The sequence below is a fragment of the Melanerpes formicivorus genome, unplaced genomic scaffold (assembly GCF_026170545.1).
Source record: "Melanerpes formicivorus ecotype bairdi unplaced genomic scaffold, bMelFor1.0.p_v2 SCAF_141, whole genome shotgun sequence".
NCBI classification, from domain to species: domain Eukaryota; kingdom Metazoa; phylum Chordata; class Aves; order Piciformes; family Picidae; genus Melanerpes; species Melanerpes formicivorus.
In genome coordinates this window covers 306271-328340 of record NW_027142493.1, presented here as the reverse complement: position 1 = coordinate 328340, position 22070 = coordinate 306271, and the positions used below count along the sequence as shown (strand labels likewise).

The following is a 22070-nucleotide window of genomic DNA, read 5'->3' as shown; positions in this document are numbered from 1 at the left end:
ATCCTGCACCAACCCCCCAAAACCTGACCTAAACCTCCCAAATCCTCAACAAAACCTCCCAAATTCTGGCCATGATCTGATCAAAGCCTGCTTCAATCCAGAGACCAAATCCTCACCAAATCCCCACAAGACCTCCCAAACCCTGGGCACAACTTGGCCAAATCCTGACTCAACCCACACCAAATCCTGACCAAATCCTGCTGCAAAACTCCCACCAAATTCCCACCAAAATTTCCTCAGTTCTGCACCAACCCCCCACAACCTGACCAAAACCTCCCAAATCCTACCCAAACCCTCCTCAATCCTGTCCCAACCCCCAAAAACCTGACCCAAACCTCTCAACCACTACCCAAGACTTCCCAAACCTGGCCACAAGCTGACCAACTCCTGACAAATTCCCCCCAAAAGCTCCCAAATCCTGCACCAATCCCCCACAGCCTGACCCAAACCTCCCAAATCCTTCCCTAAACCTCCCAAATTCCTAGGGAAGAACTTGGCCAAGTCCTGGCCCAAGCCAGAACAACTCCTGAAAAAATCCTTCCCCAAACCTCCCAAAGTCCTACTCAATCCTTCCCCACCTCTCCAGAACCTGACGCAAACTCCCAGATCCTGAGCACAACCTTCCCAGTCCTGAGCTCAGCTTGGACAAACCCTGGCCCAACCCACACCAAAACCTCCCAAAGCCTCCTGAGTCCTGCCCCAAACCTCCCAAAGCCCTAGGGAAGAACTTGGCCAAGCCCTGGCCCAAGCCAGAACAACTCCTGACCAGATCCTGCCCAAAACCTCCAAAAATCCCACGGAAGAACTTGGACAAAGCCTGACGAATTCCCCCCAAAACTTCCTCAGTCCTTCACCAACCCTCCAGAACCTGACCTAAGCCTCCCAAATCCTTACCCAATCCTCCCAAATACCCAAGGAGGAACTTGGTCAAATCCAGGCCAAATTCCCCCCAAAACCTCCTAAATCCTGCACCAACCCCCCATAACCTGACCCAAACCGCCCAAACCCTTCCCTAAACCTCCCAAATTCTGGGCAGGATGTGACGAAATCCTGCTTCAATCCAGAGACTAAATCCTTCCCAAATCCCCACAAAACCTCCCAATGTCCTACAGAGGAACTTGGCCAAATCCTGACCAATTCCCCCCAAAACTTCCTCAGTCCTATCCCAGCCCCCCAACAACCTGACACAAACCTCCCAAGTTCTAACCAAGACCTCCCAAACCTAGGCACCACCTGACCAACTCCTGACAAATTCCCCACCAAACCTCCCAAAATCCTGAACAAAACCTCCCAAATTTCTAGAGAAGAACTTGGCCAACTCCTGGCACGAGCCAGAACAACTCCTGACCAAATCCTACCCAACACCTCCCAGACTCCAAGAGAGGAAGTTGGCCAAAGCCAAACCAAATCCCCCAAGACTTGCTGAATCCTGTCCCAACCTCCTCCAATCTGACCCAAACCTCCCAAATCCTGACCCAAACCTCCCAAATCCTGACCCAAATCCTGACCCAAACCTCCCAAATCCTGAACAAAACCTCCCAAATCCTTCTCCTAATCTACCAAAGTCCTAGGGATGAACTTGGCCAACTCCTGGCCCAAGCCAGAACAACTCCTGACCAAATCCCGCCCAAAACCTCCCAAAGTCAAAGGAAGGAACTTGGCCAAATCCTTCCCAAATCCCCACAAAACCTCCCAAATCCTGCTCAAAACCTCCCAAAGTCTTAGGGAGGAACTTGGCCAAAGCCTGACAAATTCCCCCCCCCAACCTACCAAATGCTGTACAGAACTTGGCCAAATCCTGGCCCAAATGAGACCAAAACTTCCCAAATCCTTACCCAATCCTCCCAAAGACCCAGGGAGGAAGTTGGCCAAATTCAGACCAAATTGCCCCCAACACTTCCTCCATCCATTCCCAACCCCCCAACAACCTGACCCAAACCTCCCAGCCAAGCTCTAACCAAGACCTTCCAAACCTGGGCACAACCTGACCAACTCCTGACAAATTCCACCCAAAACCTCCCAAATCCTGCACCAACCCCCCACAACCTGACCCAAACCTCCCAAATCCTGAACAAAACCTCCAAAGTCCTAAAGAGGAACTTGGCCAAATGCTGACAAATTCCCCCAAAACCTCCTGTGTTAGGTTAATGCCCATTCTGGGAACAAAAAACCCAAGCAGGGTGGAGGGCTTGAGGGGACTTTACCCTCCCTGCAGGGCATTGCCCCCCTGGGAAGCTGAGTCTGTTCCACTCCCCCCTCCCTGCCCAGCTAGGCTAGAAAAAGCAGGACATCGTAGCTGTTGGCTCTCCTTTTGGCTCCTGCCTCTGCTGGATGAGAGCCACTGCAGCTGCCCTCCTGCTCCTCTGCCACGTGGTCACACCTGATCCTTCTCCCTGCTGCCTCCTCAGAGAAAGACTGGTTTTGTATTTGTCCCTTTTTTTGTCCCACTCCCATCCATCCTTGTCCCTTGCCCTTGAGAACCTTTCCTGTTATTGTTATATATATATATTGTTTAAAGACAACTCTTTACCTCTCTACTTCCAAGCTGACTCCAAATCATTGCCTGGTGGATTTATCCTTCCTTTTCTCCCCTCTCTGTTGGGAGGGAGGAGGGGGTGGTGCTGAGGGCTGGAGGCCCTCCAGGGGGTGGTGCTGAGGCTGGAGGACACCTGGGGGGTGGTGCTGAGGGTGGAGGTCCCCTGGGTGGGGGTGCTGAGGCTTGGAGGCCCTCCAGGAGATGGTGCTGAGGGCTGGAGGCCTTCTCCCTGATCTCCAGCAGCTGCTTTCTTCTTCCTTGCCCAGGTTGACCTCTCCCACTTGTCCCCAGAGGAGCGCTGGAGGAGGTCACCCAGTGCTTGAAGCTCCCCCCTGGAGAGGACAAACCCCACCCCTGGGGACTGCTGCCACAGGGGAGGCCTCAGCTGCCTTGGACTTGCTTTGACCTCCTCTGCTTGGAAATGTCCCAGGGAGGTTGGAGAAGAGGACCTCTGAGGGTCTCTTCCCACTTTGCCAAGTGGATTCTCCAGGCTGGAGGAGGCTTCACCTCCCTGGGGCTCTGGAGGACCAGGAGGAGGCTTCACCTCCCTGGGGCTCTGGACCAGCTGCTGGGTGGCATAGGTTGAACCATGCTCTTCACCTTGGAAGTCCTCACAGCTCAAAGCCACCACTGGTGGTGGTTGGGCCATGGCCTCTGGCAAGACCAAAGCCACCTGAGGACAGCCTCAGGTGGATCATCTTCTCTGCCTTTGTGGTGAGGAGGTTATGAAATTTATGACTATGAATTTATGAATTATGAAAAATATTATTTTATTAATTACCAAACTATTAATAACCGATTAATCACCAACTTATATACATGTTCTAGTGCACGTTCGTGAAATAGATTTCACAACTGGCTTAGTGTTATGATTAGAACGTAATTGAACTATCTAGAAACCCTTTCTATAAGGAAGGGTGCAGTTCTGCCGCTTGGCCACTAGATGGAGACTCGGCGGGACGCGGGCGGCTTCTGGCTCTACACAGCAATATTATAATCTGTCTATGCGTCAGCGCTTACTCTGCTAGACGCGGATCCTATGAACCGAGTGCTAGTGGGTGGAAAGCACGTGGACGATATTCAATTCCCTTCAGACAACAGGGGTCGGCCCGTGGGGTCGGCCCTCAGGAGTCGGCTCGCACGGCAGGGCGGGACGACGGTGGCCGGTAGGTGGGCTCGAACGAGGGAAGCAGGCGAAGCTACGGGGGTCGGCCCAACCACGGCGAGTCTCAGGGCTGATGCAAACAGCCTCGGGGAGAGAATGCGGCTGCGTTAGGCGGCGGATTCTCTTTACCGAGCTTCAAGGAGTAACAGGACTCTCAGAGTGGTCCCGGTTCGATGCTAGGCATACGTGGACTCGGTTATCAATCGAGTCCCTTCTCCCCGGTAACTGGGCAGATCTTACCCGCGGGGGTCAGTCCAGTCCTCCGGTGGCACGATGGGCTCTCCCGATCGGCACGGCTGGCTGCAGCAACGTTGAGCTCCTCAGGCTCAGCAAAGGTCCTCCCTCTGTGCTTCTTCACTACGCAGACGCTTCCAGCATGCGTGCATGTATAACAGAAGCTAATAACAATAAGCTCAATGGCGAAGGCTGCAGCTCGAGAGTTGCTCTCTCGAGCTAGCACAGAGACAAAGTAAAGGAGGGGGCAACGTGTTCACCGACTGGGGTGATACTTATAGATCCCTCGAGGCTGGGCTTGACCAATGGGCACTCTCATAAGCAACTGGCTTCAGCCTATAGAAAGCGTGAAGCTAGGCTTATGCCCATACTTGGTGTCAGCAGGAGCGCTGCATGCGCTGGGTGCGTGCAAGCCTGGCTAATGCCTTGGCCTTTGTCTTCCTCCTGGAGGAGGGGGAACTTGCCCACATGCTGGGACAAGATTCAGTATCGGGGCATAATGTGCCTTCACCACAGCCTTCCTCTGGAGGGGTCTCCTCTGTGTTCTCCTTCCAGCTCTTTGCTTCCTTGGCCAAGCTTTGAGGCTGTCACCACCCAAACCTTCTTGGGTGTCCTGGTGCTCTTCCCAAGCTGTTGGAGGGTGGCAGGAGAAGGTCCAGCAGGAGGTGTCTGGGGTCTCCCAAACCCTTTCCTTCTGTCCCTGCAGATGGTGACCCTCTTCCAGATGTGGGTGGTGCCCCTCTACTTCACCATCAAGCTCAACTGGTGGAGGTTCCTGGTCATCTGGGTCCTCTTCTCAGCTGTCACAGCTTTTGTCACCTTCAGGGCAACCAGGAAACCTCTGGTACAGACAACCCCCAGGTGGGTACAGGGCTCCTGAGCCTCTGGAGGAGGGCAGCTCCTCACCCTCAAGGTTAACCCGGCTGGAGGACCTCTCTCCCCCACCTCCTCTGCCTTGAACTGTGGGGGTGTTGGACCACCTGCTGGTGGCCAGCCTGAGACCTGAGGGACCTGGAGAGCTACCCTTGGGGGGCTGGTGGCATCACCAAGGGCATTCCTGGCATGGAATCCAGGTGCTTGGGGCATCTGGAGATGCCAAGGTTTGGGGCTGGGAAGTGAAGGCCATGAGCAGCCCCTGGCAGCTGCAGGCCTGGGGCTTGAATGAGGAGCTTGAAGCTCTGATGGCCCTGGGAAGTGACCTGGCATGAGGGCACTGAGGCCAAGGGCTGAGACCTGCCCCTGGGGCACAGCAAGCCCAGGAAGGCTCCAGGCTGGGGGCAGAGGGGCTGGGAAGTGCCTGGGGGGAAAGGCCCTGGGGGGGTTGGTGGCAGAGGCTGGAGAGGAGCCAGGGGGTGCCCAGGTGGGCAAGGAGGGCAGCAGCAGCCTGGGCTGGAGCAGCAATGGGGTGGGCAGCAGGAGCAGGGCAGGGATTGTGCCCCTGGGCTGGGCACTGGGGAGCCCACAGCTGCAAGCCTGGGGGCAGGGTTGGGACCTCCCTGCCAGGAGGACCTTGAGGGCTGGAGCAGGACCAGAGAAGGGCAAGGAAGCTGGGGAGGGGTCTGGGGAAGGAGGAGAAGGCTGTGGAGAAGTTGTGAGGAGCAGCTGAGGGCCCTGGGGGGGTTGAGGCTGCAGCAGAGGAGGCTGAGGGGAGACCTTGTGGCTCTCTGCAGCTCCCTGAGAGCAGCTTGCAGCCAGCTGGGGCTCAAGGGCTGCTCCTGAGGGCTGGACCAAGAGGAGATGGCCTCAGGTTGTGGCAGGGCAGGTTGAGCTTGGCCCTGAGGAGCAATTTGTGCCCCTTGAGGGGTGCCCAGGCCTGTGGCAGCTGCCCAGGGCAGTGGTGGAGTCCCCATGGCTGGAGGGGTTGGGAAGCTGTGGTGCTGAGGGCCCTGTGGTGGTGGTGCTGGGGCAGTGCTGGGGCCATGCTTGGCCTCCATCACCTTCAAGGTGTTCTCCAACCCAGACCATTCCATGACTGTATGAAGCCTGTGACCTTCAGCTTGTCCTCCCCTCACCTCCATCCTCTACCTCAGTTGTCCCTCCTGGCTCCTTCCAGGACCTTCTGGAGCTGGTCTCCTTCAGGAGAAGCAGAAGCAGTTCTACTCTAGGGGGTGGGTGGTGAAATGGATTGTCTTCATGCTGGCTCCTGACCTCCTTGGGTTCCTTCTCCTCCTCAGGTTGGTCTACAAATGGTTCCTCCTGATCTACAAGATCAGCTATGCCACAGGCATCGTGGGCTACATGGCTGTGATGTTCACCCTCTTTGGCCTCAACTTGTTGTTCAGGTGAGGACATCTCAGGTGGCTTCCAGCTCCTGGGAGGGGCTGGGAGGTGGAGGACCTCAAGCAGGAGAAGATAGTGGCCATGGCTTCATGGCAATAGCCCCTGGCTTGGACAGCTGCTGGAGGAGGTCATTCTGGGCATGGCCTCTCCTCCCTGGGAGGGCCAGGGGGGAGGTATTAGGTCCTCAAGGGATGGTCTTCTGGCTGGAGCTGCTGCTCCTCCAGGCTTGATCTTCTCCTGGGTGGACCTGCTGCTCCTCAAGGCCTGATCTTCTCCTGGCTGGAGCTGCTGCTCCTCAAGGCTTGATCTTCTCCTGGCTGGAGCTGCTGCTCCTCAAGGCCTGATCTTCTCCTGGCTGGAGCTGCTGCTCCTCAAGGCTTGATCTTCAACTGGCTGGAGCAGCTGCTGCTCAAGGCCTGCTCTTCTCCTGGCCAGAGCTGCTGCTCCTCAAGGCTTGATCTTCTCCTGACTGGACCTGCTGCTCCTCAAGGCCTGCTCTTCTCCTGGCTGGAGCTGCTGCTCCTCAAGGCCTGCTCTTCTCCTGGCTGGAGCTGCTGCTCCTCAAGGCTTGACATTCTCCTGGCTGGAGATGTTAGGGCCTCAAGGCTTGACCATCTCCTGGCTGGAGATGTTGGGGCCTCAAGGCTTGGGGCTTTAAGGGTTGACCTTCTCCTGGCTGGAGATGTTAGGGCCTCAAGGGAATTCTCCTCTGTCCCTTGGGACTCAGCTTTGGTCAGGCCACAGCCAGTGCAGAGGAGGGCAGGGAAGCTGGGGAAGGGCCTGGAGAACAAATCTGATGGGGATCGACTGAGGGAGCTGTGGATGGTTAGTTTGGAGAAGAGGAGGCAGAGGGGGAACCTCACTGCACTTCACAGCTCCCTGAAAGGACATTGTGGAGAGGCTGGGGGTGGTCTCTTCTCACAGGTAATGAAGTGATAGTAGGAAGAGGGAATGAATAGAATAGACTAGAATGGATTAGACTAGGCTAGACTAGACTAGAACTAACCAGGTTGGGAAATGACCTTTGAGATCATGAAGTCACCGTGTCCAGAGAAGGGCAAGAAAGCTGGTGAGGGGTTTGGAGCACCAGCCTTATGTGGAGAGCCTGAGGGAGCTGGGCTTGATTAGCCTGGAGAAGAGGAGGCTCAGAGGAAACCCTTATTGCTGTCTAGAACTGCCTGAAGGGAGGTTGTAAGCAAGTGGGCATTGGTGTCTTGTCCCAGGTAACCAGCACCAGGATAGCAGCACAGGAAGCAATCCCTGTCCTTCAGCATGGCCTTCCCCCTACAAGGGGGAGCTCAGCACCACCAAAGCTGATGGCAGCCAGTCCTTCCCCTTCCAGTTCCCCAAGCTCAGTCCCCGGTTCAGTTTTGAGCAAGCCTTTGAGGATGCCAAGAAGAAGCTGGGTAAGAGCAGGGACCGGGGGAGTGGATGTGGCAGTGGGCTCAGCATCACAAGCCAGGCTAGGCAGGCCTCCATCCATGTCACTTCCTCATCCTCCAAAGTTGTTTTTTTCCCAGCTTCCAGCAAAATCTGCCTGGACCCAGAGTTCCTCAAGGCCATCCCCACCATGAAGATGAGGAGCGGGATGCAGGTACTTGGTGCTGGTGCTTGGGTTCAAGCATCCTACAGGACCTGCAAGTCCCTTCCTGGAGGTGGTCAAGGCCAGGTTGGGTGAGGCCTTGAGCCACCTTAGAACCTCAATAGAGGAGAGATGTGGAGGTGGTGGAGCTGGTGCAGAGGAGGGCAGGGAAGCTGGGGAAGGGCCTGGAGAACTAATGTGATGGAGATGGACTGAGGGAGCTGTGGATGGTTAGTTTGGAGAAGAGGAGGCAGAGGGGGAACCTCACTGCTCTTCACAGCTCCCTGAAAGGACATTGTGGAGAGGCTGGGGGTGGTCTCTTCTCACAGGTGATGAAGTTATAGTATGAAGAGAAAATGAATAGAATAGAATAGAATGCTTTAGACTAGACTAGAACTAACCAGGTGGGAAAAGACCTTTCAGATCATGAAATCAACGTGTCCAGGGAAGGGCAAGAAAGCTGGTGAGGTGTTTGGAGCACCAGCCCTATGAGGAGAATCTGAGGGAGCTGGGGTTGATTAGCCTGGAGAAGAGGAGGCTCAGAGGAAACCCTTATTGCTGTCTGGAACTGCCCGAAGGGAGGTTGTAACCAGGTGGGCATTGGTGTCTTCTCACAGGTAACCAGCACCAGGATAGCAGCACAGAAAGCAATCCCTGTCCTGCAGCATGGCCTTCCCCCTACAAGGTGGAGCTCAGCACCACCAAATCTGATGGCATCCAGTCCTTCCCCTTCGAGTTCTCCAAGCCCAATGCCCTGCTCAGCTCGGAGCAAGCCTTTGAGGGTGCCAGGAAGAAGCTGGGTAAGAGCAGGGACTGGGGGAGTGGATGTGGCAGTAGGCTCAGCATCACAAGCCAGGCTAGGCAGGCCTCCATCCATCTCATTTCCTCATTCTCCAAAGTTGTTTTTTTCCCAGCTTCCAGCAAAAACTGCCTGGATCCAGAGTTCCTCAAGGCCATCCCCACCATGAAGATGAGGAGCGGGATGCAGGCACTTGGTGCTGGTGTTGGGTTCAAGCATCCTACAGGACCTGCAAGTCCCTCCCTGGAGGTGGTCAAGGCCAGGTTGGCTGAGGCCTTGAGCCACCTTGACACCTCAATAGAGGAGAAATGTGGAGGTGCAGGAGCCAGTGCAGAGGAGGGTAAGGAGGCTGGGGAGGGGCCTGGAGAATAAATCTGATGAAGAGCAACTGAAGGAGCTGGGGGTGGTTAGTTTGGAGAAGAGGAGGCTGAGGGGAGACCTCTTTGCTCTCTGAGGGTCTTTTCCAAGCCAGATGGTTCTGTGATTCTGTCCCCCATTCCTTCCTCCTTCCTCCTCCTGCACAGATGAAGAGCTCCCCAGCTGCACGGAGGCCTCTGTGGAGACCACGAGCTCAGAGGAAGAGCCAGAAGCTGGCTTCATGCCCATCACTGGCCGCTCTGGGCAGAGCCGGCGCGGCGAGAGCCCTGCGGAGGGGCGAGCCCTGCGCCGCTCGAGCCGCGGCTCCTTCACCTGGGGCAGCCTGGAGGACCTCCTCAGCCTGGACCCTGAAGGCCATGAGAGCTCCATGTGGTTGGGCTGTGAGGATGGCTGGTGTGTATCCTGTGAGGACAGGCTGAGAGAGTTGGGGCTGTTGGGGCTGAGTCTGGGGAAGAGAAGGCTCCGAGGAGACCTTCTTGTGGCCTTCCGGTATCTGAAGGGGGCTCCAAGAAACCTGGGGAGGGACTTTTTAGGGTGTCAGGGAGTGATAGGACTGGGAGGCTGGATCCAAGCTAGAGGAGGGGAGATTTAGATTAGACATTAGGAAGAAGTTCTTCCCCATGAGGGTGGTGAGAGAGTGGAACACGTTGCCCAGGGAGGTGGTGGAAGCCTCATGCCTGGAGGTTTTTAAGGCCAGGCTGGATGTGGCTGTGAGCAGCCTGCTCTGGTGTGAGGTGTCCCTGCCCAAGGCAGGGGGGATGGAACTGGCTGATCCTTGAGGTCCCTTCCAACCCTGACAATTCTGTGATTCTGTGAATGGGAGAGAGGCTGTGGGGAGACCTAAGAGTGACCTTACAGTATCTGAAGGCGGCTACAAGAAGGGTGGAACGAGACTGCAAAGGCCTGCAGTGACAGGAGAAGAGGCAATGGCTTCAAACTGGAGCAGAGCAGATTTAGATTGGATGTTAGGAACAAGTTCTGCGCCATGAGGGTGGTGGAACACTGGAACAGGTTGCCCTGGGAGATGGTTGAGGTCCCATCCCTGGAGATATTCAAGGTGAGGCTGGACAGGGCCCTGGGCGACCTGAGCTACTTGAGGATGTCCCTGCTAACTGCAGAGGGGGTTGAACTGCCATGACCTTTGGAGGTCCCTTCCATCCCAGACCATGGATGGGGTATGGGCCCCTCCCCACCCCCATCCCAGGTGAGCCTCCAGCTTTGCTCTTCTCCTGCAGCATCCACGTGTAGCAGTCCTCGGACAACATCCGTACCGGGGAGAGCAGCGTGAAGATGCAACACGCTGCTGCTGTCATGTGCATCTTGTAAGTGATGAGCAAGAAGCTCTTTTGGCTCTAGGATGTGCCTAGCAGGGTGCTTCGGGGTGGGGGGTGGGGGGGCAAGCAGGACTTTCACCCTGTTGATAGGGCAAGGGGCAAGGGATGTAAACTACAGCACAGGAGGCTGCACCTCAGGCCGAGGAGGAACTTCTTGATTGTGAGGGTGACAGAGCCCTGGAGCAGGCTGCCCAGAGAGGTTGTGGAGTCTCCTTCTCTGGAGACTTCCAAGCCCCATCTGGATGTGTTCCTGTGCAACCTGTGCTGGATTCTATGGTGCTGCTCTGGCAGGGGGGCTGGACTCGCTGATCTCCAGAGGCCCCTCCCAACCCCTAGCATCCTGTGGTCCTGTGATCCTGGGACTCTTCATCTGGTTGCCAACGAGTTCTTCTCCCTGCAGGTACCTGGATAACCAAGTTATTGTCTCCTTGGCCAATGGGGAGCCTGTTGTGTACCAATGGGAGGCAGGTGAGGCTGGTCTGGAGACATCCAAAGGTACTGGTGGGGTTAAAGGCAGCCCCAAAGGGATAGTTGTTGGGTGGGTGGCATGGGCAGCCCCTTGTTGAGAGATGCCTGAGGTGCTGGTGGCTTCCCTGCTTGCATAGTATCATAGAATCATACACTCCTATTGGGTTGGAAGAGACCTTAAAGGTCATCTAGATGCAAGCCCCTGCCATGGGCAGGGACACCTCCCACCAGCCCAGGTTGCTCGAGGCCTCATCCAACCTGGCCTTGAACACCTCCAGGGCTGGGGCAGGGAAGGGGCAGCAGGTTGAGGGAGGTGATGCTCCCCCTCTAGTCCAGTCTGGTGAGACCACACCTGGAGCACTGTGTCCAGTTCCAGAGCCTCTATTCCAGGAAGGATCTGGAGGTGCTGGAGGGTGTCCAGAGAAGATCCACAAGGAGGAGCAGAGGGCTGGAGCTCCTCTTCTAAGAGGACAGCCTGAGGGAGTTGGGGCTGTGCAGTCTGGAGAAGAGAAGGCTCCGAGGAGACCTTCTTGTGGCCTTCCAGTATCTGAAGGAAAGCTGGGGAGGGACTTTTGAGGGTGTCAGGAAGTGGTAGGACAGGAGGGGATGAAGCAAAACTAGAAGTGGGTAGATTCAGATTGGATGTTAGGAAGAAGTTCTTCCCCAGGAGGGTGGTGAGAGCCTGGCACAGGTTGCCCAGGGAGGTGGCAGAAGCCTCATGCCTGGAGGTTTCTAAGGCCAGGCTGGAGGTGGCTGTGAGCAGCCTGCTCTAGTGTGAGGTGTCCCTGGCCATGGCAGGGGGGATGGAACTGGCTGATCCTTGAGGTCCCTTCCAACCCTGACAATTCTATGATTCTATGACATCCCTTGAAGGGTTCTGGAGACCCAAAACTGGAGTCAGGTGGAGGTGTGCCTCCTCCTTCTGGTCCCTGCCTACCAGCTTGCATCCCCTGGTGTCTTCAGCTCATGTCCCCTTTTGCTGAGGACCTGGAGGTGGACATCTCCGCCCCCCACAACATGGGATGGTCCTAATGGCTTGGTGAAGATGGAGATTTCTTTGGCAGACTTTTGACTACCAAGCCCACTCCCACCACCCTCACAGGCTGCTTCTGGGACCCCCAAAACTCCAAATGCCTGTCCCTGGGCTCCCCAGGGATCCTCATCACCAAGATGGTGGCAGTGGCCGGGAAGCTGTGGTGCGGCTGCCACAGCCAAGTCATCGTCCTCAGCACACCACCTTGGCACAAGAGGTACAGTGGGCAGCAGTGGGAGGTCTGGAGGGGTGGTGGTGACCATTAGTCTGTAGAAGAGAAGACTGAGAGGGGATTTGATAAATGGTTTTCAATACCTGAGGGCTGGGGGTCAAGAGGGAGGGGACAGGCTCTGCTCAGCTGCACCCTGGGATAGAGAGGGGCAATGGGTGTAAACTGCAGCACAGGAGGTTCCACCTCAACATGAGGCAGAACCTCCTTAACTGTGAGGGTCACACAGCCCTGGCACAGGCTGCCCAGAGAGGCTGTGGAGTCTCCTTCTCTGGAGTCTTCCAAGCCCCATCTGGATGTGTTCCTGTGTGACCTGTGCTGGATTCTATGGTGCTGCTCTGGCAGCGGGGCTGGACTCGACGATCTCCAGAGGTCCCTTCCAACCCCTGGCCTCCTGGGAGCCTGTGATCCTGTGTTTGTTGGCATTGTGGTGGGTTGAAAGTTCCCCCCCCACCCCCAACACTAAATTTGCCAGAGCAGCTCAGTTGGAAGCAAATGAAAAAGCTGATCTTTATTTTCCCGTTTTCCACCCAGCAGTGATTTGTTGACGTTTGACTGCTTTCTGTTCAAGATCTGTGGGGAAATTTTAAAGGCACAGCCTGAAACCCCCCCAGCAGCCTCACTGGCATGGCTGTGCCTCTTGTCACCCCCAGCACACGCTCCAGGTGGGCCAGGACAGCGGGCGCGGCGTCACCTGCATGGTGAGCGCGGGCAGCGGCGTCTGGGTGGCACTGCAGAGCAGTGCCCAGGTCCGGCTCTACCACGCCACCAGCTACGAGCAGTTGGCCGAAGCTGACATCACCCCTCCCGTGCACAAAATGCTGGCTGGTGAGTCCCCAGCTGGAGGCACAGCTCCTGTGGGTGCCCACTGCGGTCGTACCCATCAGGGTCTCCTGTGGATGCCCGTCGCGGTTGCCAGCGGGTTTTGGATGTGGTGCTTGGGGGCTGTGGTTTGAGGGGGTGAACTTTGTAGGAGTAGGGTTCTGGGTTGGACTTGGTTGATGCTCAGGGCCTCACTTCTGCTCCACCACTGTCCAGCGGCCGTGGCCATGATGCCATATTGCACCCCAGGCACTCCCAGACGTCTCTGGGCTTGGCTGTTGCCTCGCAAGGTTTTTCCTCTCTGGGTGCCTGCGCTCGGCTGGTGCCGAGTTGCCCGGCAGAGACCTTTGGGGGAAGGAAAGTCCTCTTTTGCTTGCCTGTGTCTCATCAGCCATTTGCTCTAAGGGCTGTCAGGCTTTTGAATGAGCTCCAGGCTTTTGAATGGTTTACTGTAGAGGAGTGGGCCACAGAGTTCCACCTCCAGCCTGCCCCGCTTTGGATGTCTGACCTGGCTGCCAAGTTGCAGAGACATGCAGAGCAGTTGCCTCAGATTGGAGGGAAGTTGAGTGAGGGCATCACTGACTGGCATGCAGTCAGCACGGCCCTGCTTCAACTCCCCCAGAATGCAAGCCTAAATGTGAGCAGGCAGGAAAGTCAGGGGAGCCAACTGCACAAAGCCCTCCTGGAAAAGACAGAGGCTTTGGGGAAGGCAAAAAGAGCACTGAAGAGGACAAAGGAGGCAAAGGAGCTGGAAGCTCAGCAAAAGAAGCAAGAGGAAGAGGAAGCTGATGGCATGAAGAAGGCAGCAGTGCTGCAGCAACAAGTGGCTTTGTGCCTGTGTGAGCAGCAGCTGTTGTTGATGCTCCTGCCTTTTTCACAGGAGCCACAAGAGGCTGGCATGGCACTGGCAGCGGCGTCTGGAGGAGAACCCTACTCTCACAGCCTGCCTGGGGCTTGCTGGGGAGCGAGGGGAAATTCCTTGGAGCATCTTCCAGTGTGATTCCTCAGTCTTCAGGTGGGTTCAGAAGTCTGGTTGGCTTTTGCCTGTGTTAGTGAGAGAGTGGGAGTCTTTGCCGTGTCATTTGTGGCCAGGTGGAGTGGGAGCAAAGAAGCTGCCTGCTTCTCCTGATGAGGCCAAGGCAGTTCCTGTGAGGTAGAAAAGGTGTAGGGTCTAAGGGTCAGCAGATGCCATTTGGGGGTGTGCCTGGGTTGGTTTGTTTGGAGCCTCTGGACTTTCTTTCCTGGGCTTTAGCAAGCCAGTGGACAGTCATGGAAAATGGTCTTTCTTCCTCTCTGTGTGTCCCTTTCACCCTTTGTTTCCTCTGGAGGGCTTTCATGTCTCCACAGCTTGACAGTGTCCTGTCATGGCCGATGGCTGTGCATGGACATCTCCTGGGCTGGGTCTGCTGCCGTAGAACTAACTCTGGATTTTGCTTTGTCTCTCCCAGCCACTCGTGACAACACAACCAGATGTGCGTGGGCTTCTGCCTGGACATCTCCTGCTCTTTCACCACTGGGAACTGATGTCTATTTTTTATTTGTTGGCACTGATGTCATTTTGATTTGAGCTGACCACAGGTTGTCAGCCACAATAAACTCTTTTACCCTGAGAGGAGGTGGCTGTGTGTTTCCATCGACATGCCAGGAGCCTAAACCAGTCCTGCTGCTGGAGACACCTGGCTATCCCCGGCAGGAAATCCAGCTCCTCTTCCCCTGCTCTCAGAATGAGGCTCAAGCTCTCCTTCTTCTGGCGTGGTTTGGTGCTGTTGTTCTGGTGGTGTGGTTTGGTTTTTTGGCTTTAGTGGTGTGGTTCTGGTGGTGTGGTTTGGCATTGTGGCTTGTGGAGAGGGTCCGGTGGAGTGGTTTGGTGGTGAGTTTTTTGTGTTGTGGTTCTTGTGGTGAGATTCTGGTGGTGTGGTTCTAGCCTAATGGTGTAGGTCTGGTGGTGTGGGAGTGGGAGGAGTGGCAGTGGTGGCTGTGGTGGTGGCAGAGCCCGCAGCAAGCTGCCCGTGTGCTGCTGCCGATCACCACGCAGAGGGTCCTGAGGTTCCTGCGGCACAGGACGGCCCGGGTGAGCCCCATGCCCTGTGGGAGCGGCAGAGATGAGCTGCAGCCTGAGGGCCAGGAGCGTGCCAGCAGCAGCCAGCACAAGCAGCGGGCCTGGGGCAGAGGCTCACACTGTCTTCGCTGCAGGGGGAAGACAGGACATCTCACACAGCAGATTTGCCCCCAGCAGGGCTGTATTCCCTAAGAAAAGGTAGAAAAGGGGTCAAAAAAAGGCCATGAATTCCCAAGCCTAGTGGTTCAGCCACCTCTGCCAGGCACAGCCCTTGGACGTTCAACCACCTTTAGGCCCATGAGACGTCGTACATCAGGTGACATCCAGGAGGTCACCTCCACAATGTTCAGGCCTTTGAAGCCACCAGCAGTCTCCAAAGCCTTGATAAAAAAACACCCAAACCAACCAGATTTGGCATCAAGGAACACATCCGAGCTAGTGGCAATGGTCGAGGCTCTGCTTTCCTCTTCTGCAGCTGAGGAAACCCAGCTTGCACAAACCCGGTCACAGCAGTTCACCATTTCCTCTCCTAACCCCCAGCAAATGCTCCCTGGCCTCCCTTCCCCTTGACCTCCCTCCACCAGTGACACAACCTCCTTTAAAGCCAAGCCTGTCCTGGGCTACAGCCCTGGATTCTGCCCTTCTGCTCTGCTCTGCTCCGCTCTGCTGAGACCCCAGCTGCAGTGCTGGCTCCTGCTCTGGGGGTCTCGGCACAGGAGCTGCTGGAGCAGGGCTGGAGTAGGCCATGAAGGTGATCAGAGGCTGTTCAATGGCAGCATTAGCCTCAGAAATCTCTTTGCCTTCCTGCAGCGCTTCCTACGTGCCAATACAGGGCAGTGGCTGCCCTGCAGCTCCAAAGGGAGACCTGCAGCTCCTTCCTTAGCAGCACCAGTGCCAAGAGCTGCAAAGTGCTCTCCATCAGGCCTGGATCTCCTCGGCTGTGACACCCCTGAGCTGGGATGAGTCAGTAACTGCTGCCACTTGTACAGGGACCTGTGGAGGCTGCTCCAGAGGAGAAGACAGGAATGAGTTGAGCACTACTGTGTGGACAGGCTGAGAGAGTTGGGTTGTTCAGGCTGGTGAAAGCTATGGGAAAAGGCTCCTGAGGAGCCCCCCCCCCCAAAATGGCAGAACACCGACGGTGCAGGGCGTGCCGGAAGGGATGCCGAGGTGTGGGGGGATGCTCTGAGAGGCATCGGCAGGGCTCCAGGGACAGCGCAAAGGGCCGAGGAAGGAGCTGGGTTGAGCCACTGGCCTCTGCTGCTGGCCTCAGCCAGGGTCCTGCTGATGTCACAGCTGGGTTCCTGAATTGTGGCACCTTGGCAACCGTCTGTGTACTCGGTACCTGGCGGTGCTGAGTGTGCTAGGCGAGTGCGTTGGTGGTGTGCTTTGGTGGTTTGGTTCTTCTGGTGTGGTTCTGGGACTGTGGTTTTGGTTGTTTGGGTTCGGAGGAGTGGTTTTGGGTCTTTGGGTTTGGTGGAGTGGTTTAGGTGGTGTGGGTCTGGTGGAGTGGTTTTGGTGGTGTGGGTCTGGTGGCTTTGGTGCTGTAGGTGTGGTGGTGAGTTGGTGGTGGTGTGTTTTTGGTGGAGTGGTTCAGGTGTTTGGGTTTGGTGGAGTGGTTGTGGAGGTGTGGTTTGGTGGAGTGGTTGTGGTGGTGTGGTTTGGTGGAGTGGTTGTGGTGGTGTGGTTTGGTGGAGTGGTTGTGGAGGTGTGGTTTGGTGGAGTGGTTGTGGAGGTGTGGTTTGGTGGAGTGGTTGTGGAGGTGTGGTTTGGTGGAGAGGTCCTGGTGGTGTGGTTTGGTGGAGTGGTTGTGGTTTGGTGGTGGTGGTGAGGTTTGTTCTGCGTGGGTCTGGTGGTGTGGGAGTGGGAGGAGTGGTAGTGGTGGCTGTGGTGGTGGCAGAGCCCGCAGCAAGCTGCCCGTGTGCTCCTGCCGATCACCATGAAGAGGGTCCTGAGGTTCCTGCGGCGCAGGACGGCCCGGGTGAGCCCCATGCCCTGTGGGAGCGGCAGAGATGAGCTGCAGCCTGAGGGCCAGGAGCATGCCAGCAGCAGCCAGCACAAGCAGCGCAGGTAGTGGGGCTGGGGCAGAGGCAGGCAGGCGCTGGGTGGCAGCCTCCGGGGCTCTCGTCCTGCCCCGCGGCTTGTGGCTCCTCCTCCTCTGCAGGAGCTCCCTCTGGGTCGGGCGGGTGAGAAGGGTCTGTGAGCAGGGCCGTGGTCGGGCCTCCACGGGGCTGTGTTTTCTCTCTTGACAGCTGCAGAGCACGGGCTGTGGAGCCCCGGGAGCAGGGGAAGAGGGCAGAGGTTGCTCCGAGCTGGGCTCTGTGTGCAGCGGGAGCTGCTGGAGAGACGAAGGCTGCCCCTGCTGTGAGCGCAGCAGGCAGCGCTGTGCAGCCGCAAGGAGGCCGTGGGGACGAGGCTGTCAGATGCCCTCTCGGTAGGTTGCTGTGGAGCTGGGAGACCGGGAAGGGTGGTGTGGGGGTGCTGATGATGCTGGGCAAAGATGCTCTGCTAGGCACGGTCCAAGGAGAGCAGGATTCTGTAGACACTGCTTCCTTTGGGGCTGGTTCCTGAGCACCTGGCGACATCTCCCTGGCACGTGGGACAGGTCTGTGTGCTGCAGGAAACCACATTCCCAAGCTGGAAACCAGCTGCGTGTTGGTAGGGGGCTGGCTGGGATCTCAAGGCTTTGCGGTGTGTGTGTCTGCTAAGGGTGCCTCTGGAAGCCAGGTGATTGGGAAGGCACTGGAGGCATCATGGGGCTGTCCAAGCTCACTCTGATTCCCAAACTACATGGTTTTCCTGTAGAGGAGTGCACCACAGAGCTCCACCCGCACCATGCCCAGCTGTGGATGTCTGAGCAGGCTGCCAAGTTGCAGAGACATGTAGAGCAGTTGTCTCAGATTGAAGAGAAGTTGAGTGAGAGCATCGTGGACAGGAATGCAGTCAGCAAGGGCCTGCTTCAACTCCATGGGGAGAATGTAAACATAAATGTGAGCAGGCTGGAAGGTGAGGTGAGCCAACTGCATAAAGCACTCCAGGAAAAGACAGAGGCTTTGGGGAAGGCAAAAAGAGCGCTGAAGAGGATGGCGAAGGAGCTGGAAGCTCAGCAAAAGAAGCAAGAGGAAGAGCAAGCTGATAGGATGAAGAAGGCAGCAGTGCTGCAGCACCAAGTGGCTCAGCTGAAAGAGGAGAACCTCTCCCTCCGCCAGCAGCTGAGCAACTTGCAGCAGGGTGGCCAAGAAGGCCAGGTGAGCGATGCCTGTGCGTGTGAGGCCGAGAGAGTAGATGAAGAGGAGAGGGGAGCACTGCCCAGATTTGTTGTGGGGGTGGTGGTGCTGCAGAAGGTTTGGGCCAGCCTTGAGACACACTGCTGCCTCTGTACGTGTGTGTCTGTGTATCTACTGTCAGCACCCTGGGCTCATGCAGAGCATTTGACGCTGTCCCACACAACATCCTTGTCTGTAGAGTGAAGAGACCTGGCTTTCTAGGGGTGGCCCAGTGGGTGGGGAAGGAATTGTCTAGACAGACTGCAGAGCTGCGGTCAGTGGTTGGTGTCTGGGAGGCGCTGGTTATGCGCACTTGCAGCGCAGAGAGCCAGTGGCATCCTGGAGTGCACCAGAAGCAGTGTGGGCAGCAGCAGCGGGTGAAGGGGAAGGATTCTGCCAGCACAAATCAGACATGGAGCTGCTCAAGCAGCTCCAGGGGAAGACCACAAAGATGATTGGGGCTGCAGCTGTACCCCTGGGAGGACAGGCTGAGACAGTTCTTGATGTGCCTGGATAGAGACACCTTCATTAATAAGCAATGACATTTCTTGTTTCCCTAGAGAAGAGGGGGACAGCTGCCAGGACACCCTGAGCCTGCCCTCAGTCGCCTGCAGCTAACAGAAACCTCCAGTGCTTCTGCCTGTGCCTGCAGTGACCTGAAAGAAGAGCTGAAGGAAGATAGGGACAAGGTATGCAAAGTCTCTGAGGGGCAAAGCAGTAGCCTGGGGGCAGCATCTGGGTGGGCAGGAGTGAGGCAGCTATGCTCTTTGGAGCCTCACTTCTGCTCCACCACTGTCCAGCGGCCGTGGCCATGATGCCATATTGCACCCCAGGCACTCCCAGGCGTCTCTGGGCTTGGCTGTTGCCTCACAAGGTTTTTCCTCTCCGGGTGCCTGCGCTCGGCTGGTGCTGAGTTGCCTGGCAGCAGCCTTTGGGGGAAGGAAAGTCCTCTTTTGCTTGCCTGTGTCTCATCAGCCATTTGCTCTAAGAGCTGTCAGGCTTCTGAATGGCCAAGAAGGACAGGTGAGTGACAGTAGGCATCAGACCCCTGTGCCTAAGGCAGGCTGCTTTTTCCCCACTTCAGATAGGCAAATTGACCATGGAGCTGCAGCTGGAGTCCCAGGCATGCCAGCAGCTCGCAGCCAGGAATCAGGAGCTGCAAGGGCTGCTTGTGACTCTTGAAAGGAAGCAGTGTGAGCAGAAGGCACAGGCACGGAGAAGAGAGATGAAGCTTCTGAAGAAGATTGAGCAGGTGAGTTATGTTCCCGTGGGATGTGTGTGGCTGTGGCCCCGTCTGTGAGGTGTCTTCTCTTGGGCATCTGCTTTCTTGGGCAGCCTGGTGGCTTTGGTGCCATGGAGGGAAGCTGTAAAAGGCTACCTCTTCTCTTTTAGTTGGAGGCATCTGCAGGCAATGCCCTGAAACTGCTTGAAGCCTCCAGCTCCTTAAAGATTATAAAGCTGGAGCAGAAGAGTCAAGCTCTGGAGCAGGAGCTGGAGAGGGCCCGGAGAAGGCAGAAGGAGACCGAGCGGCAACTGGCCTTTGAGAAGACAGCTAAAGAGTCCTTTATGGAGTTTTATCAGATGAGCGACAAAACCATCAGGAGCCTGCAAGTGGATTTAGAACTGTAAGGGCAAATGTTTTCTCTTTGTGCCCACACAAGACACTGGGAACAGTTCTCTTGACAGCCCCTGAGGTACCAGAGCTCCTCAGGCCCATCCGGGGGATGCTGTAGCCAGTTTCTTGTCAGCATTTGCTGTAGGCCTCTCGTCTTCCCGCACGTAGGGTGGGAAAGAGGAGCTCCCTTTCTGCTGCTGCTGTCCTCCCTCTTGGGACAGACAGGCTGGAAAAGGCAGAGGGGACAGAAGAGGAGCCTGTGAGGCAAAACGTCCTCTCTCAGGTGCTGTGCTGACGGTGCATGGCCAGGCTGAGTATGCACTGGGAGGAGAGCAGGAGCCAGGGTCCTCTCCACCTTCTAGCAAAGGTCCCCCAAAGCCAGAGCACAGGTCACTCGGACGCCTGAGCAGGAAGACATGGTGGGGGGGGCTCAGAAGTCTCTGTTCATAAGTTTAAGAGCAAAATCTCCCACTTGGGGGACAGCTTTGTGCCTGTGTGAGCAGCAGCTGTTGTTGATGCTCCTGCCTTTTTCACAGGAGCCACAAGAGGCTGGCATGGCACTGGCAGCGGCGTCTGGAGGAGAACCCTACTCTCACACCCTGCCTGGGGCTTGCTGGGGAGCGAGGGGAAATTCCTTGGAGCATCTTCCAGTGTGATTCCTCAGTCTTCAGGTGGGTTCAGAAGTCTGGTTGGCTTTTGCCTGTGTTAGTGAAAGAGTGGGAGTCTTTGCCGTGTCATTTGTGGCCAGGTGGAGTGGGAGCAAAGAAGCTGCCTGCTTCTCCTGATGAGGCCAAGGCAGTTCCTGTGAGGTAGAAAAGGTGTAGGGTCTAAGGGTCAGCAGATGCCATTTGGGAGTTGTGTGTGTTGTGGGCCCCCTTTGGGAACATCCCAGGTGTGGCCTGTGCAGTGGCATCCGGGCCGGCACCCAGCCTAAACCACCACACGTACCCAGCTCTTGGGACCATCGTCTCCTTTGCTAGGGTCAGCAGAGGCCCTCTGCACCCAAAACATTTGGGGTGTCACATCCAGGGTCTCTGGAGAAGCCACACCATCCAAACCCTTGAGGTGTCTCTGAAGCCAAGGCCTTTGGAGCATTTCTGCGCCCAGAGCTTTTGGGGGATCTCACACCTAGGGTCTCTGGGGCATGGTTTTACTCCATACTTTTGGGGTGTCTCACAGCCCTCAGGGTCTGTGGAGCAGATCCACATGCAGATTTTTGGGGTGTCTCACAGCCCTCAGGGTCTGTGGAGCATCTCACACGCAACACTTTTGGGGCATGTCTACATTCAGAGTCTTTGGAGCATCTCTGCGCCCCACACTTTTGGGGTGTCTTAGAGCCTGTGCTCTGGAGCATCTTCCCCCTAGGCTGCTCTGCCCTTGGGTGCTGCACTCAAGGTGGGTCTCCAAGCCTCAGCACCAAGACCCCGAGCCACCTGCTTCCCAAGGGCTGACAAACCATCCCCTCCCTCAGCCCCTCTCCATCCCGCTCCAGCACCCCGCGAATCCCCTGGCTAGGGGTCCGCATCCCGGCGCCGGGGTGCTGGGGCGGGAGGTGAATTCCTAGGGGAGCGCTCCGAGCCAAGGCGCCCGCGGAGAGCCGGAGGGCGTCGGGCCCGAGCCGTGTAGGGCTGTGAGCTCCGGGGCGGGCTGCTGACGCTGCCGAGGAGGAAAGCAGGCAGTGTCTGTACGCTCGGTGTCATGTACTTCCTAATCCTCCCGGATTCCTCCATCGGGCTGGAGAGGGAGCAGAGGGGGGAGCTGGAGGCCAGCCGGCCGCCTCCCGGACCTCGCAGCCGCCCCGAGCGAGCCAGCGACGGCCACTAGGTTGCTCCTCTCCGTCGTGCCGTCGTGTCACCACCCCCCAGCCCGCCCCCCAAACCCTCATCTTGTCCTTCTGTCCCCCCTTCCTTCCCGGGTAGGACACGAGGAAACACGTCATCATGACGCTGCTGGACAGCCAGCAGTCCTACGTGGAGTCCTTGCGCACCTTGATGCAGGTAAGGTGGCAGGGCCGGGGGAGGTGACTCCCTCCCCTCCCCTTGCCTCCCCTCCCCCCGCCCCAAATGCCTCGTGGTGTGTAGCCCTCCCTTGCTTGGCCCCGTCCCCCCCAAGTCGCAGCCCTCAAGCTGTGGGTCCCCTGCCAGCACCGAGGTGGCACAGGAGTGGGTTGGGAAGGGGTGGCAGCGCGGGCTGGTGGGGGGCGGTGGGCATCAGGGTGGCAGTGGTGGCAGCAGTGGGGTGTAGGGGTCACATCTGTCCCCCCAAACGAA

General features: G+C 57.0%; 3 protein-coding genes across 8 annotated transcripts; all 3 read left to right on the top strand.

Moving 5' to 3' along the window:
* The first annotated feature begins 3606 nt into the window (after window positions 1-3606).
* On the top strand, window positions 3607-8141 carry LOC137456868 (E3 ubiquitin ligase RNF121-like). The gene is made up of 5 exons (XM_068168547.1): window positions 3607-3702; window positions 4642-4796; window positions 6110-6217; window positions 7736-7805; window positions 8127-8141. The coding sequence occupies exons 2-5, from the start codon at window positions 4642-4644 to the stop codon at window positions 8139-8141; spliced, it is 348 nt and encodes a 115-aa protein (XP_068024648.1). The 5' UTR covers window positions 3607-3702.
* Window positions 8142-8742: 601 nt separating this feature from the next.
* LOC137456856 (rho guanine nucleotide exchange factor 17-like) lies at window positions 8743-14470 on the top strand. Of its 6 annotated transcripts, none has more exons than XR_010991139.1 (8): window positions 8743-8936; window positions 9121-9367; window positions 10210-10296; window positions 10709-12026; window positions 12384-12468; window positions 12576-12866; window positions 13741-13875; window positions 14309-14470. XR_010991139.1 is itself a non-coding variant. In XM_068168528.1 (8 exons), the coding sequence occupies exons 4-8, from the start codon at window positions 10766-10768 to the stop codon at window positions 14425-14427; spliced, it is 588 nt and encodes a 195-aa protein (XP_068024629.1). In that variant the 5' UTR covers window positions 8758-8936; window positions 9121-9367; window positions 10210-10296; window positions 10709-10765; the 3' UTR covers window positions 14428-14470. The 6 variants fall into 6 exon arrangements, 2 of the variants coding, with proteins under 2 accessions (XP_068024629.1, XP_068024630.1); XR_010991140.1 differs by having other exon boundaries at window positions 12573-12866; XR_010991138.1 differs by lacking the exon at window positions 12384-12468 and having other exon boundaries at window positions 8746-8936; window positions 10709-10803; window positions 11879-12026.
* A 2388-nt stretch (window positions 14471-16858) lies between these two features.
* Window positions 16859-21624, top strand: LOC137456867 (centrosomal protein of 131 kDa-like). Its single transcript, XM_068168546.1, has 8 exons — window positions 16859-16989; window positions 17172-17353; window positions 17725-18167; window positions 18746-18874; window positions 19270-19437; window positions 19578-19810; window positions 20337-20471; window positions 21465-21624. The coding sequence occupies exons 1-8, from the start codon at window positions 16859-16861 to the stop codon at window positions 21622-21624; spliced, it is 1581 nt and encodes a 526-aa protein (XP_068024647.1).
* Window positions 21625-22070: the final 446 nt, after the last annotated feature.

Bases quoted from the DNA above. Each gene is read 5' to 3' on its own strand.
- LOC137456868 (XM_068168547.1), top strand. From the start codon at position 4,642: ATGGTGACCCTCTTCCAGATGTGGGTGGTGCCCCTCTACTTCACCATC. The intron at 4,797-6,109 runs GTGGGTACAGGG...TCTCCTCCTCAG, and splicing joins CTGGTACAGACAACCCCCAG to GTTGGTCTACAAATGGTTCC. The intron at 6,218-7,735 runs GTGAGGACATCT...TTTTTTTCCCAG, and splicing joins GGCCTCAACTTGTTGTTCAG to CTTCCAGCAAAATCTGCCTG.
- LOC137456856 (XM_068168528.1), top strand. The intron at 12,867-13,740 runs GTGAGTCCCCAG...CCTTTTTCACAG, and splicing joins CGTGCACAAAATGCTGGCTG to GAGCCACAAGAGGCTGGCAT. The intron at 13,876-14,308 runs GTGGGTTCAGAA...TGTCTCTCCCAG, and splicing joins TGTGATTCCTCAGTCTTCAG to CCACTCGTGACAACACAACC.
- LOC137456867 (XM_068168546.1), top strand. From the start codon at position 16,859: ATGAAGAGGGTCCTGAGGTTCCTGCGGCGCAGGACGGCCCGGGTGAGC. The intron at 16,990-17,171 runs GTAGTGGGGCTG...CTCTCTTGACAG, and splicing joins AGCCAGCACAAGCAGCGCAG to CTGCAGAGCACGGGCTGTGG. The intron at 17,354-17,724 runs GTAGGTTGCTGT...GTTTTCCTGTAG, and splicing joins GGCTGTCAGATGCCCTCTCG to AGGAGTGCACCACAGAGCTC.